At 39.8% G+C, this 14611-nt stretch overlaps 2 protein-coding genes across 2 annotated transcripts in view; one reads left to right on the top strand and one right to left on the bottom strand.

Annotated features, from left to right (window-relative positions):
• COTL1 (coactosin like F-actin binding protein 1) overlaps positions 1-8153 on the bottom strand; it is a 76504-nt gene extending 68351 nt beyond the window's left edge. The window contains exons 1-2 of the mRNA XM_044663204.1: positions 7804-8153; positions 7330-7412 (exon numbers count right to left, since the gene is read on the bottom strand). Of these exons, the coding sequence (XP_044519139.1) occupies positions 7330-7412; positions 7804-7880 (160 nt within the window). The 5' untranslated portion in view covers positions 7881-8153. The remainder of the gene's footprint in view (positions 1-7329; positions 7413-7803) is intronic.
• The window catches only part of KLHL36 (kelch like family member 36), a 57029-nt gene continuing 50352 nt past the window's right edge, over positions 7935-14611 (top strand). Inside the window, exon 1 of the mRNA XM_044659405.1 lies at positions 7935-8196. Within this exon, the coding sequence (XP_044515340.1) occupies positions 7935-8196 (262 nt within the window). The remainder of the gene's footprint in view (positions 8197-14611) is intronic.

Genomic DNA, 14611 nt, shown 5'->3' with positions numbered 1-14611 from the left:
CAAAACTGAGGGTAAAGGTCTGAATGAACTGTTTATCATTTGAAGACCAGCCTAGTTAAATACTGATGATTCTTTAGCAGAGATTAGTCAGAGGGTAGATTTGGGGAGGGGGTCAAACCATTTAAGATATAGAGTGAAGAGTAACAGGAGTGAAATTATTGAGCCTTGAAATATGGAAATGAAATATGGAAAGAAATGAGGATAGTAGAAAGAACATTGATTTTAGAATGAGAAAGACTAGATTTTAATCTTAGTCCTGTTAACTAGGCAGTTAGGTGGTGCAGTAGATAGGGCACTGGGCCTGGAATCAGGAAGACCTGAGTTCAAATCCAGCCTAACACACTCCTTAGTGGTGTGACCTTGGGCACAGGTCACCTCTGTCTCTTTGTTTCCTGAACTGTTAAATTAGAGGAACTACATCTCAGAGTTGTGAGGATCAAATGAGATCATAATTTGCATAGCACTTAGCACAATGACTGGCATATTGAGGTACTATATAAATGGTAGCTATTAGTATTGCTACTTTCAGTCACTTTCTTTTTCCTGGCCCTGTTTCCTTAGCCACATATAATGAGCAGGTAGTACTAGGGGTTCTCTAAGGTCCGTTCCACTTCTAAATTTGGTGAAGCCTACCTAGTCCTTCATTCCAGTAAGCTCAACCCTTTCAACCAGCAACTTTCATTCTGGAAGATCAACCAACCTCAACAGAGGTCCAATCCTAAATGTAAGATGGTGCCTGGGAAGACAACTGTCATAAAGCCCATGTATGAGATGAGTGGTTTTATCCTCAGACACCAGGAAAGTTTACCTCGACCAGCAAGCCATTGAGAAGTGCCACAAAGTAATTATGTTTTTCCCTAAATCTTAACTGATATAGACTCACTCAGGAAGTATATACTTAGCATACACAAATGCATCAGGTAATGGCTCATTCAAGAAATTGAGTGTGATGTCTAGATTCAGAAATGTTTAGCACAGTGACTGGCAAATAGGTGATGTATAAATACTAGCCACTGTCGGCAGCAGCAGCAGCATTATTATTTTTCTCTCTCAAACAAACTTCCAGTTTAACCTTCTATATGTTTATCCAACAAATATTTATGATGATGAGTCTAATGCACATTGGTGGAGTTGAGATTCAGTACAAACACTTTGGAAAATAGTTTGGAATTATGCAAATAAAATAACTAAAACGTACAAATCCTTTGATCTAGAAATTCTACTGCTAGGCTTATACATCAAAAGAGGTCAGTGCAAAGAAGAAGGGTCCATGGGAGCAGCTGGGTGGCTCAGTGGATTGAGAGTCAGGCCTAGAGATGGGAGGTCCTAGGTTCAAATCCGGCCTCAGACACTTCCCAGCTGTGTGACCCTGGGCAAGTCACTTGACCCCCATTGCCCACCCTTACCACTCTTCCACTTATGAGCCAATGTACAGAAGTTAAGGGTTTAAAAAAAAGAAAAAGAAGAAGGATCCATGTATACCAGTAATTCCCAAAGTGGGCACCACCACCCCCTGGTGGGTGCTGCAGTGATCCAGGGAGGCGGTGATGGCCACACTTTTTTTGTATTACATTCTATTCTGAGTTCAATAAATAGTTTCATAATTTCCAGGGGCGCTAAGTAATAGTTTTTCTGGAAAGGGGGCGGTAGGCCAAAAACGTTTGGAAACCACTGATATATACCAAAATGTTTATAACAGATATTTGTGATAGCAAAGAATTGGAAACAAAGTCAGTGCCCACGCATAAGGAAATGGCTAAAATAAATATAGTTCACAAATAAAAATAAGGGAATATTACTATGCTATAAGAAACAATGAATGTGATGAATACAGAGAAGTCAAAGATTTACATGAACAGATGCAGAATGAAATAAATGGAGCCAAGAAAACAATATATGCAATGGTTTGTAACAAAGTCAAGTGAAAGAACAACCATAAACAATCAACAGTAAATATATTACAAAATTATAAAGACCAAGCAAAGCTCCAAAGAAGAAAGATGAGAAGATAGCTCTACCCTACTCCTTTGCAGAGGTGGGAGATTCATGGGTGTAGTCCACTGCTCATTTTCCCCAGTTTTGGGGATACACAGAAGAGTTTGCTTTTTTTTTCTTTAAAAATAATTATTTGTTATATGAGATGGTTCTTTAGGAGGGAGAAGGACACTAAGGTAAATTTGGGTGATAAAAAAAAAGACATCAATTTTTAAAAGAGCTTATTTAATTCATTGTACTGGGAATATAAAGACAAAGTGAAAAATCAGTCCCTGTTCCCAAGGGGTTTATTGTCTTCTCTTGGTGGGGGAGGGCTGGTACAAAATGTATCTCAACTGAGCCAATTTTATTCATTGTCTTATGCTATCGTTCTGTGTGGTACAGACTAATGAGCACAAGTCTGGGTTTTTATCTTGACTATCACTAGGCAACTAGGTAACCTCTCTCTAGGGCTCAGTTTCTTACCCTGTAAAATTAAGAGATTACACAGCATGATCTCTAAGGTCCTTTTCCAGCTTTAACATTCTATATTCTAAGATTCCTTCCAGTTCCAAATTCTATGACTGTGATGCTACCAGCTCATCTTCCATAGGGCTAGAAAAAGAAAGCTTCGGACTAGGACACCTGTGTGTCTTGAACTCAGGTATTTAAAAAAATTCTTCTTAAATCAGACTGACAGAGTAAAATGTAACCAATCTAGCAGATGATTCACCTAGACTTCTGAAAAAAGATATCTAGATAAGTTTAAACAACCAGAAAGATACTAGACTTTCTGGGTCTGTTTCCTCCTTTGTGAAGGAAAAGGGTGGAGTGAACCAGAGACTTGGTAAAATCCCTTCTTGGTCTAAATCTACAATCCAGTAAATCTCCCATGATAAAAAGAGGGTAGGGTAGTGACTGGCCTCAAAGTCAAGAAGACTACCACATACTATGGGCAAGTCATTTCACCTTCTGATACACCCAAACAACTCTCTAAAATCATATATTACAGAGTTGCCTATTGGAGTTGGGGGAGGAAATACTCATGCCAAGGAGAGTCCCCACAATGGTTCAGTTATAGATCTAGTTAGAAAGTTTAAAAAAAAAAAAAGGAAAAAGGAAAAAAAAAATCAGAAACAAACCTAAGTAATACTGAAATCGGATTTTGACCTTCTCCCTGGCCTTCATCCCAGGTCTTATTACTTCAGGGTTTCCAAGGTATGTGTTGATAATATTCACTGAACACTGATAAAATATCTACCATGTACTATGCAGTGAAAAGGTTATGATTATTCCTCCCTCCCCAAGGATACTTATATTCTTAAAGGGATCTTAGAGGACTAATAAGCCTGGGACAACTAGGTAGTTCAAGTGGATATGTTGATTTTCTAGGACCAGATAAAGAACAAGACTTAGAGCTAGAAAGACCTGGGTTCAACTCTGCCCTGATACTTCTTGGCTGTATGACCTTGGACAAGTCACTTAATCCCAATTGCCCAGCCCTTGTCACACTTCTGTCTTAGAATTGAAACTAATTCGGAAGGTAAAGGTTATTTTAAAAGAGAAGAAGACTAATAAGCCTTTGAAACTCCAATAAATGTCTCTAAATGTTAAGATTTCAGGCTAGTAGGGCAAAGTCTACTTTGACCTTGGAGGAGTGGCAGGGGGATGAAGGAAGTTGCTTGCTTCTATTATTCTATAGCTCAATCTTGCTGCTGCTTATAAAGATCCTTGGAGTTCAGTTACTAAATCTATAGAAGATAAGAACAGCGCCCTTTGAAATTCTCTAGTAATGTTTTCCCAAATTAATTATAAACCATATCCAAGTAAGAGGCAGCATATCATAGTGACAAGAGAGCAGCCTGCAAACCAGGAAGCCCTTTAAGTCATACCTCTAATACACCTTGCCTTTGTGATCTTGGTCCAGTCACTGAACCCCTAACTATTCTAGACTGGCAGCATCAAACTCAAATTGAAACAGGGACGATTAAAAGGTGCATAAAGATCCCTGGAGATCTTCATAATGACTTAGTTTTTTTTTTGTTTGTTTGTTTCTGTTTTTAAATCCTTACTTTTCTGTCTTAAAAACAACTCTAAGGCAGAAGGGCAAGCAAGGGCTAGGCAAATGGGGTTAAGTGACTTGCTCGTACAACTAGGCAATTATCTGAGGTCAAATCTGAACCCAGGTTCTCCCAACTCCAGGCCTCGTGCTCTAATCCACTGTGCTCCCTAGCTGTCCCAATGACTTAGTTTTAAAATGTGGTGTTGTCTATATTTTATTAAATGTTTTTTTGTTAAATGTTTCTCAATTACATTTGAATCTGGTTGGTGCCCCCCACCCCACCCCAGGAGAGTTCTATCCCATGTTTAACTCCTCTAAGACTAAGACTTTATCTTGCAGCAATAGAATTGATAGAGAATCTATTTCCATAGTCCATGTCAGCACCTCTTTTTTAAAAAGAGGTCAATAAATAAATGATTTACGATGATTCTTATTTTTATGATTTTTGAGAGGTATCAGAGGTTTACGTTGCTTTTCTAGGACCAGATAAATACGTCCTAAAACTTGTTTCATTTTCAGACTATTAGAGTATAGTTTTAAACCCTTACTCCCACCCCCAAGAATTTAAAAAAACCCTTTGGCTCTTTCAAGGTTTGGTTGCCTAGGGTATTGTTATTCCGAGTTTTACTATTAGACTATTTCCAAATGTGTTGCAGAAAAATGTTAGTTCATGTTGACTGAATGGCACAATTCAATTCTTTCCACTAACCAAAGTCCCTCTGTTTTCCTTTCTTCTGTTTTCTTCCCCAGGAATATTGATTTCATCCCCTTGTAAAGATCTGCCCCCCATTACAAATCTTCAGGAGTTGAATTCTGGTCAGGGACTGGTAGCAAATTCACATCACGAAGGTATGTCCCAAGAGGAGGGAGAGAACAGTTGCTCTGTGGTTTGTGACTTGGTGTATTCTCTTTGTGGAAGAGCTCAGAAAGAACCCCAGCTGACAGAAATGCAGGTTTTTCCATCTGTTTAATTGCAGGTTTTCTGATCTATTTCATAACCAAAGCTTCAGTTCCTACTTTAGGGGATCTTGGAAAGAGGAAGACGCAGATGATGTGGGTTCAAGCCCAGGCTCCACCTTTTAGTCCCCGTGAAACCTTGGGCAAATTACATTCCCTGAGCCTTGATTTTCCCATCTGTAAAACAGAGCTATCCTCCCCCAGGTACGGATGGAGTCAAAGCCAATACGTTCTAGTTACAAAATACTACACTGATATTATTATGCTTAACTGTGAAACCTGCCAGGAAGAGACTCCTAGAGTTTGTAAGTGGCTGACAATTCAGCAAGGACCATGTGGAAGCTTCTCAACCTCTGATAAAGCTGTCACATAACATTGTGTCACACAGATTAACTACGGTAAATCCAAACACTGCCCATGGGAGGGGTAGGGGGGCCTAGATAGTCTTAAGGATATCTGAGTGAGGGGAAGCCATAACACATGCTTTGCATTAGGGTAACAGATGGTTTAGGGAGCAAAAGCAGACCCTTTCTGAAGCAGATTGGGGGTTTTTTGTTCTACTTGTCACTTGTAAGGCTCAGCAACAGCCCAGGAAACATTTTTAGCTCACAACTCAGTGTTGCTCAGCACCACAGCCACAAACGCTAGTTAGCAAAAGGCCACCCCCCCCCAATCCAAATGAAGAGGGAAAGGAACTCTGAAGGGGAGGAGGAGGCAAAAGAAGGGATCTTCTGACCGCCAGTCCTGGAGAAAGTATAATTAAAGTGTTTTTTTAATTTTTTTTTAAAATTTTAAAGTTTAATTAAAATTTTTTAAAGTGGTCCCCTTTCATCAACTGCTAAGGTCTCCCATTTGGCCAGGAGACTAAACCTTACTGTTGCCTGCCACTAGTCTGGCTTTTAGAGTTTTTCATTTTCTTTTATTTTGTTTTGCTTTGTTTTCCTGAGGGGCTGGTTAATGGCCAAACAGCTTTCAGATGAGACCTATTTCCTAAGCTCAAGCATGAGCTCCCAAAGTTCAAGGGTGAGAAACGTGATCTTCAGTATGTGCTGGGCTGGCACATCCCCAAAATATTTCTGAGTTTACCTGTGATTTGCTAAACCACCAAAGAAAGAAAGAAAACGAATTCTGCCGTTCTGCTTTGAGGTTAAATCCACTCCACCTGCTGCAAAGCTAACAAGCTAGGTTTTCAGATTCTGAATTGGAGCAGAGGATGACTCCACCACTCTGGGAGAAACTAGACATATGTTCAGAAGCATAATCCCAGGAGACATTTCAGATGTGATTATAACACTTGGAAATCTCAAGGAACTGCTTTTTCACCATTATCTGCTCCCTCCAGGGATGCAACTCTTTCTAGTACATCCATTCTTAGCAGGCGACAATTTGACGATGGGTCTCTCTAAACTACACTAAGGTTGCTCAGGGGGCCGAAGCGCAGGGGTAGGTGGGGTGGGAACAGCCAATCCAGGAGGTTGTTGGGCTGGGCTCCTGGCCTTTCCTCAGAGGTAGGACCCGCCCCAAACTCAAGCCCCTCTTGGCAATGGAGGACTGTCTGATTATAACAGCTCTAAGACCCCCAAAACAACCACTCCAGGGCAGAAATATCGTTTGGCTCCATCTCACGCTTTAACTGATAACCAGCGAAATCTTAACTGAGCAGAGTTTAAGGGTGGAGCAATCAATCAATCCATTTTTAAATATTTATTAAGCCTACTACGTGCAGGGTACTATTGTCTAAGTGCTAAGCAAAGCAGATACAAAAGGAGGCGAGAGACAGTCCCTGCACTCCAGGAAGGAGAGCAATCTAAAGGAGGAGGGACTGGGGGGAAACACCCCAATCTCACTCTCCACTAAGGAATTCCCAAGTCCAAGGACTAGCAAGTTTTGAGTCTAAGGCTTTGTAAATTATGAGTAATCTGCGGAGATATCACGACATTACGTAATTTCTCTGATGGCAGAAGTAGAGAAAAGAATTTTTGAAATCGTGACTTAAACCGGATCCCTAAAGGAGGGAAAGACAATGGGACAGCCTTGCCTAGTTACAAAAGTGACTCCTAGCTAGTCTGCAGTAACAGGAACCCTGCGAATGCGGAGCAGAGGCTGCGCTGGGGTCGGGAGTCCTGAGTCAGTAGGTTCCCAAAGGTGTTCGGACCACTGCCTACAGGTTTAGAGCGGACAGTAAGAACATTCTGATCCAGTCCCTCCGCCCTCCAGCCGAGGGGTTCGGGTCAGGAAAATGGGCGCCTTCCGAGTTTGCACAAGCAACTGACAACACGCAGGCATAAATGCACTCGCTGGTGCGTGATCGAAACGCAGGGCTGGCGTGCGCTTACCTGTGCATTCCTGGATAAAGGATTGGTACTCGGTTCCCTGTTCTCCAGGCACAATGGTGGACCCGTTGTATTTAAAAGTCACCCTTCAGGACGAAAGAAAGAAAAAAACAAGAAACATTTGGATCTGAATGGTGACAAGCTTCCAAGGGGCCATCAAAACCCAAGCGAAAACGGATGGACGCCTTTAAAAACGGTTTTAGGAGGGGAGATTTAAAAGGCGGTGTCTTTACCTAAACCCGTTTGCTACTCGAAAATGGTTCGGTTTAGCCAGCCACCCATCTATCTTTCTGTCTGGCCCCCTTTTTATTGGGTGCAGAGCCTGGGACCAACTCACTACTTGTGAAATCAATTACAAGTTCACCTCCACCTAACGGGAGGAGGGTAGAGCCTCTGGGGCTGGACTGCATTTTGTGCAGGTCGAGATAGCCTTGGCCGGGGCAGATTGGGGAACCAGACAAGTACACCGAAGCTTACCAGATGACATTTGTGCTATCATCCCGTACGAGATTGTACGCCTCCCGGCAAGCTTCTTTGTCGATCTTTGTGGCCATCTCTTGTGACCAGAAACTGGATTCCAAAAAAGAGAGGAAAGAGTGCCAAGGGGGATGAACCAGCTGGGGAAGAGACAAGGGGGGAAAAAACCCCAACGACCTGACAATCCGAGAGGGTGGGAGGGTCTCAGAACTCAGCGACCGGAGCTTTATCAAGATCCAAAGAGGAGTGCGAGACTGATGCCAGAGTCTAGTGCTTTCAATCCCACGGTAGGAGCTAGCACTGCCCGCTGCCTACTGAATGAGCGCTTAAGGAGGCGCTTAACCCGCTCACTGCGGGTTCGCTGGGCGGCTCGCCTTCTCTGCGCTGAGTTAAGTCTTTGTCTATTGGTCCCGAGGCAGCCAGCTTGCAAAGGGGAGGCCACAACCTCTGTTCTGCGTTTTGGCCAATCAGAATGAAAAGCATTAGGAGCGACACCCCTATCCAGTACCGCAGAATGGTTTTACCTCACCACCCCCACCCCCACCTTCTCCTTTGGCTCCGATTCCTTTCTCCTTCTCCTCTTTTGATTCTGCCCTGCTGCAAGGCATTACTGGGATTTCTGTGTTAAGTGATGTAACCGACTCGACAGAGGGAGAGAGCTGTAAATGCTAGTTTGGCACAGACCAAATCCACTCGTTGGCTTCGGGATTTTTAATGAACATTTTTCACAAGGAGCCAACGAGGTACAGGAAACCATGAATTAAATACACTATGTTCTTCTTAGGAGAGGATTTTAAGAACTGTAGGGCTTTTTTGAGAACGCCTAATCCTACCCTCTAATTTTACCGAAGGGGAAACTGAGGCTCTGAGCGATTTAGTGACTGGCCCAAGGTCGCGCATGTAATCGATGCTATTAAGGAGAGTTTTAAATTTAGTTTGGAAACCACATTCACTGTGTATTACAACTAATAGGGCAATGAAAAATCTCCTTGGAATTCCTTTGGAAGAAGAAAAGGATTCCGGGAGGTTTCGAAAGTAGAAGTCCCTGGAGATAGCTAGCTATCCAGGCATTCTTCTGATATTTGGTCTGGGGAAAAAACCAAAGGCATACACCAGTCTACGAAACATTCATTAAAATGTCCTTTTTGTGCTTAACTGTGTGAGATAGTTGTGAGGCTATTAAAATAAGATATAATCTCCCTTTAGGGGGTTTGATGGTGGAAGATCACAGTGGAGAGAAGTTATAAAATCAGCGACCATGAAAATTGGTAGAAACCTCGAGGACAGCTAACTCATAAGATACTCAATCTCGAACTGGAAGGTATCTTAAAGGTCATCGAGTCCAACCCATTCATTTTACGAAGAAGGAAACAAAGAGGTTCCCTGACTTGACCAAAGTCACACAGTTGGTTAGTGGCCAAACTTAGGTCTCCTGAATGCTAATTTCAGTGTTCTTTCCAGTCACCCCTGTCTTCACAGTTAACAAAATAAATTCAAGTTAATGTAAATTCTCCTTTCCGCAAATCCCAAAAGATGATATCAAATAGCCTCATTAAAGGTTTCAGAATTCCTGGGATGTTGGGGTAAGTATTGCATGATGAATAATATAATACATAGCCTTTATTTATAGAGAATATGTAGTTTTCAAAGTATTTTCAAATGTATTATCTCATTTGATCACTGCAATTTTTTTTTAACCCTTACCTTCCATCTTAGAATCAGTACGGTGTATTGGTTCTAAGGCAGAAGAGTGGTAAGGGCTAGGCAATGGGGGTTAAGTAACTTCCCTGGAGGCCCCACAGCTGGGAAGTGTCTGAGGTCAGATTTAAAGCCAGGACCTTCTGTCTCTAGGCTTGACTCAATCCTCTGAGCCACCCAGCTGCCCCCACTGCATCAACTTCTAACAGATGTGTGATCTTGGTCAAGTCATTTTTTTCTCCAAGTCTCATTTTCCTGATCAGTAAAAAGGACATAATGATGCTTGTTGTCCTCCCTTTCTGGACTTTTTTTTTTTTTGAAGCAAAAGAAATAAAAATGTGAGATTTTTTTTTCCCTCTTCTTTATTTCAATTGACAAGTACTAATTTTCTCTCCTTCACACCTTTCCTATTTAATTTAAAACAGTTAAATTTTAATTTTTAAATTTAAAAGAAAAGCAAAAACCTAATGACAAATGTTCATAAGTTAATTTTTTTAAGTGAAATCTTATTTGATCCTTCCAGGAACCCTATGAAGGAGGTAGAGGGTTTTATATTTTATAAATGAGGAAGAGATTAAAAGAGTTGCCCAGGGTTATGGTAGTCACCAGTGTCAGAATGGAGGATTAACAACCAGGTCCCCAGCACCCATTCAAATGTTTCACTCTCAACAGAGTAGAAGGATCCAAATAATGGAATTTCCCAGTTGGCTAGGGACTAAGCGGCCATCTAGCTCAAAATATGCCTAAATGAGAATCTCTCCCCCCAAAACACAACATACTCAACAGTGGTGGTCTGACAGTTCCTTGGAGAGCCTTATGGAAGGAGAATTTAACTTTTGTTTGGTTGTCCTGGACCTCTTTCAGTAGTTCGGCAAAGTCTATGGACTCCTTTTCAGATTCATGCTGTTATATGCATAAAATAAAAGATTTCAGATTATGAAGGAAATCAAGGGGGAAAAAAACACTTAAGAAAATATCTCTTAAAAATTAAAAAAGAAAACTCATGGACCTCAGATTTAGAACCCTTGTGTGAATGGATCTGAAATTTAGAATTGGAAGTTACCTTGAAGGTCAATTAACCCCACTCCTTCATTTTATAGAAAAGGAAGCTAAGGGCTGGATAAGTTACGTGACTTGTCCAAGGTCATACAGATGGCAAAGATAGATCCTCTGGCTCCAGAGAAAGAAAAACAAGTTGAAACAACCAGAATCTGATTAAGATCTTGAGTTTGGGGTGTGTGTGCTATTTTATTTCCCCAGGCCAGAGTTACTCAAGCCTTTCCCTAAAGTTTCTCTATAGTGATGAATGAGCAAAAGTCCTCTGAATTAGTCTCTCTCCTAATTGTTGCTGACCGCCCCCTACTGGCCACAACGGGCAAAGCACTGGTTTTTAGACTGGCCCTCAGATTTGAAGCATCCAAAGGACATCATCTATTTATTATCTGTCATTTGAGTATTAGAATTACAAGAAATTTAGGGAGCATCAGGAGTACCAATTTTTACGTTTATTTTTTGTGTCATGAACCCCTTTGATGTTGGCGAAGCCTATTCTCAGAAGAAGAACTTAAATGCATAAAATAAAATACATAGGACTACAAAGGAAACATAATAATAGCTAGCAGTTATATAGTACCTACTATGTGCCAGACATTGTGCTTAATGCTTTGCAGTCATTATCTCATTTAATCCTCACAAGAATCCTGTGATATGAGTCTTATTATTTTCCCCATTTTACAGTTTGAAGAAACTAAGTTGGGGGTACAGCTGGGTAGCTCAGTGGATTGAGAAATAGGTGTAGATACAGGATGTCCTGGGTTCAAATTTGGCCTCAGACACTTCCTAGCTTTGTGACCCCGGGCAAGAGTCACTTAACTCTCATTGCCTAGCTCTCACCACTCTTCTGCCTTGGAACCAATACACAGTATTGGTTCTAAGATAGAAGATTCTAAGGGGAGAAGGAAAGAAAGAAAGAAAGGAAAGAAAGAAAGGAAAGAAAGAAAGGAAAGAAAGGAAAGAAAGAAAGAAAGAAAGAAAGAAAGAAAGAAAGAAAGAAAGAAAGAAAGAAAGAAAGAAAGAAAGAAAGAAAGAAAGAAAGAAAAGAAGGAAGGAAGGAAGGAAGGAAGGAAGGAAGGAAGGAAGGAAGGAAGGAAGGAAGGAAACTGAAAAAATAAACAAAAAAGAACTCTGCTTTAGAAAAGGGCCAATATATACCCCAAAAACATTTATTGCAACTCTTCTAAGGGAGAGGATTCTCATCAACAGGACTAGCTAGACAAGTTAATGGTATATGAATGTAATAGAATACTAATGTGTTTTAAGAAGTGGCAGAGACATTCATTTCAGAGAAACCTGGGAAGGCTTGGATGAATTGATGCAAAATGAGATAGGCAGAATCGGGAGAACGATTTATACAGAAACAGCAGCCCTACAAAAATCAACTCTGAAAGACTTAAGAATTCTGATCAACATAACAGCCAACCATAGTTCCAGAGGAACTTAATAAATGTTTGTTGACTGACTGGCTTTATAATTAAAAGACATGGTTTGAATCCCAGTTATGCCATTTATTACCTATCTTATGTCAATGAAATAATTTCATTACTCTGTTATATACTCTGGAAAATAATAGTTGGCATATAACCATGGAAAAATATTCTAAATTAATTAAACAAATGAATTTTTAAAAAAGAAAATAATAGTTGATCTAAATCATCTCTAAGATCCTTCTCCTTCCATATCTAAGACCTATTAATTTATAATAAAGAAAAAAAAACAGAAAGACTTACTGGGACCATATTATAGGCTTTGAATTCTAGGCCATAAAGTTTGGATTTTCTTCTGGAATCATTTAAAGGAATCATTCCCAAATAATCATCATGTTTGGACTGCATGGGGAGTTCCACTGTATTTCTCTGCTAACTTTCTAAAACACATTAAGCCCTGTGGACTTGTTGGTCCAGAAAATATGTAAGACTCTTAAAATGCTATCTTTAAAAGAGGCAAATGCAAAACCTCTCTATAGCATTTGCATGCATTAAAATGTATTAAGAATACAAATTCAGAGTAAGCTCAATTAAAATTGTTGAAGTTGTATTCCTAGTTCTGAAATTCTTCTGTTTTTGAGAAATCTTCCCACCTCAGATGAACTCATTGGTTATAGGTGAAGCATGGCCTTGGCAGCACTTTTCATTCAGGTCAAAGGCATTTTGAAGCTGATACCCAATAGGCTTTAGGTATTAATAGAATTCTATATTAGTGAACACACTATAGTTGATAGCTCATACAAATATTGACACCATATTTCTGTGAAGAAAGATGTTAGAGGCAGAGCTTGAGAAAGAAATTTTCCAAGTCAGACTGATAACTTAGCTTACCTAGGCAAGTAGGATACACAATTCCTTTCTAATTTATATGGAGTACCTGGATACCAGTACTTAGGATGGTGACCAATAAATACTTAATGTGAACACAGATTCTAGGTTGGTTGGTTTGTTTTTGTGGAAGTCCTTACTTTCAGTCTTAGTAACAAATCTAAGATAGAAGGGTAAGAGCTAGGCATTTGTAGTTAAATGGCTTTCCCAGAGTCACACAGGAAATGTCTGAGCCAGATTTGAACCCAGGTCCTCCTGACTCCAGGCCTGGTACTCTATCCACTAAGCCACTTACCTGTTCTTCTCCCGTATTTTTTTAAAGGCATCACATTGGATAATTTCATTTTCAATTTTGAGATGTCAAGGCATGAAGAAAATAATTTAAAATATTTACAAGTTCCATAATCAAATGATTTTTAAAATAGATATAGATTCCCTTAATAATAGCAACAGTTAACATTTATATAGCTGAAAACACTCATTTGGCCTTCATAGCAACTCTGTCAGATAGGTAAGATATATATTATTGTCCTCATTTTAGAGATGGGAAAACTGAGTTTCAGGTAGGTGAAGTAGTTTGTTCAGGGTCAAATGGAAAATATTGGGAGCCATATTAAAATCCACATCACACCTGACTCATTATGTTTTTCCTTGTTAGAGCTAGAAGAGATTTTAGAGACAGAAAGATAAACTGAGGCTCTGAGAATTAGTGCTTTGTCTAAGTTCATACAAGTGGAAGCACCAGAGTCAAAATCAGGTTGAAAATTATATTGTAGGGGCAAAACTTCTGGAGAAGACAGGAGCCCATATACTTCATCATTTTGGATTCCAAGGAGAAAAATATCATCAAAGTATTTGAACAAATATTTCATTTTATCCTTGTGAACAATATGGGAAAATATGCCCTTAGTGATAGGACAGTCATTTGTAGCTGAATAATCAGACCCAAAGAGAATTCATTCATATAGTAATCCAGGCTCCTTGGAGCTATCCAACATTTCATTAATGATTCAGATGAGGACATGGATGGCAGATTTATCAAATTTTCGTACAGATTTGGGAGGGTGGCTAATGTGTTAGATGTCAGAGTCAGGGATTTTAAAATATCTCAACTAGGTAGAATAATTTCTAAGTTAATTGCAAATATAACAAGATGGAATTTAATAGAAACAAGTATGAATTTTAGAGTTGGGTTCAAAAAAATCAGTTGTACAACTCCCAGACAGAGGCAGCTCAGTGACACAGTATATAAAGGACCGGGAATCAAGAAAATCCAAATTAAAATATTACCTCTTATACTAACTTTGTGACCCTGGGCAAGTCACTCAACCCCAGGTTCTTCATCTGCGAAATGAAGACAATAGCACCAACCTCTCAGGGTTGTTATTAGCATCAAATGAAATCTCATATGTAAATTGCTTTGCAGACCTAAAGCACCATGTAAATGCTAGCTACTAATATTAATAATAATAATAATAACAATAACAATTAAAATGAATTTACTAAACATTACTATATGTGAGACTCTGGTAAATGCTGAATTTAAAAATACAAGCAAACAGAACAAACCCTGCCCTCAAAGAACTTCCATTCTAACAGGAAAAGGCAACATAGAAATGGGAATGGTAATTGGAGTTCTTGGATAAATGACTACCATGTTCTTTCTAGGACCAATACTATTTATTTAATTATTGTTCTCAGCGGAGGGGTGGAATCAAAGAATTTGGGAGTAGGAAGTG

The sequence above is a fragment of the Gracilinanus agilis genome, chromosome 2 (genome assembly GCF_016433145.1).
Source record: "Gracilinanus agilis isolate LMUSP501 chromosome 2, AgileGrace, whole genome shotgun sequence".
Classification (NCBI taxonomy): domain Eukaryota; kingdom Metazoa; phylum Chordata; class Mammalia; order Didelphimorphia; family Didelphidae; genus Gracilinanus; species Gracilinanus agilis.
Note: the sequence above shows the minus strand (reverse complement) of the source record. Positions and strands in the feature narration are given on the sequence as shown.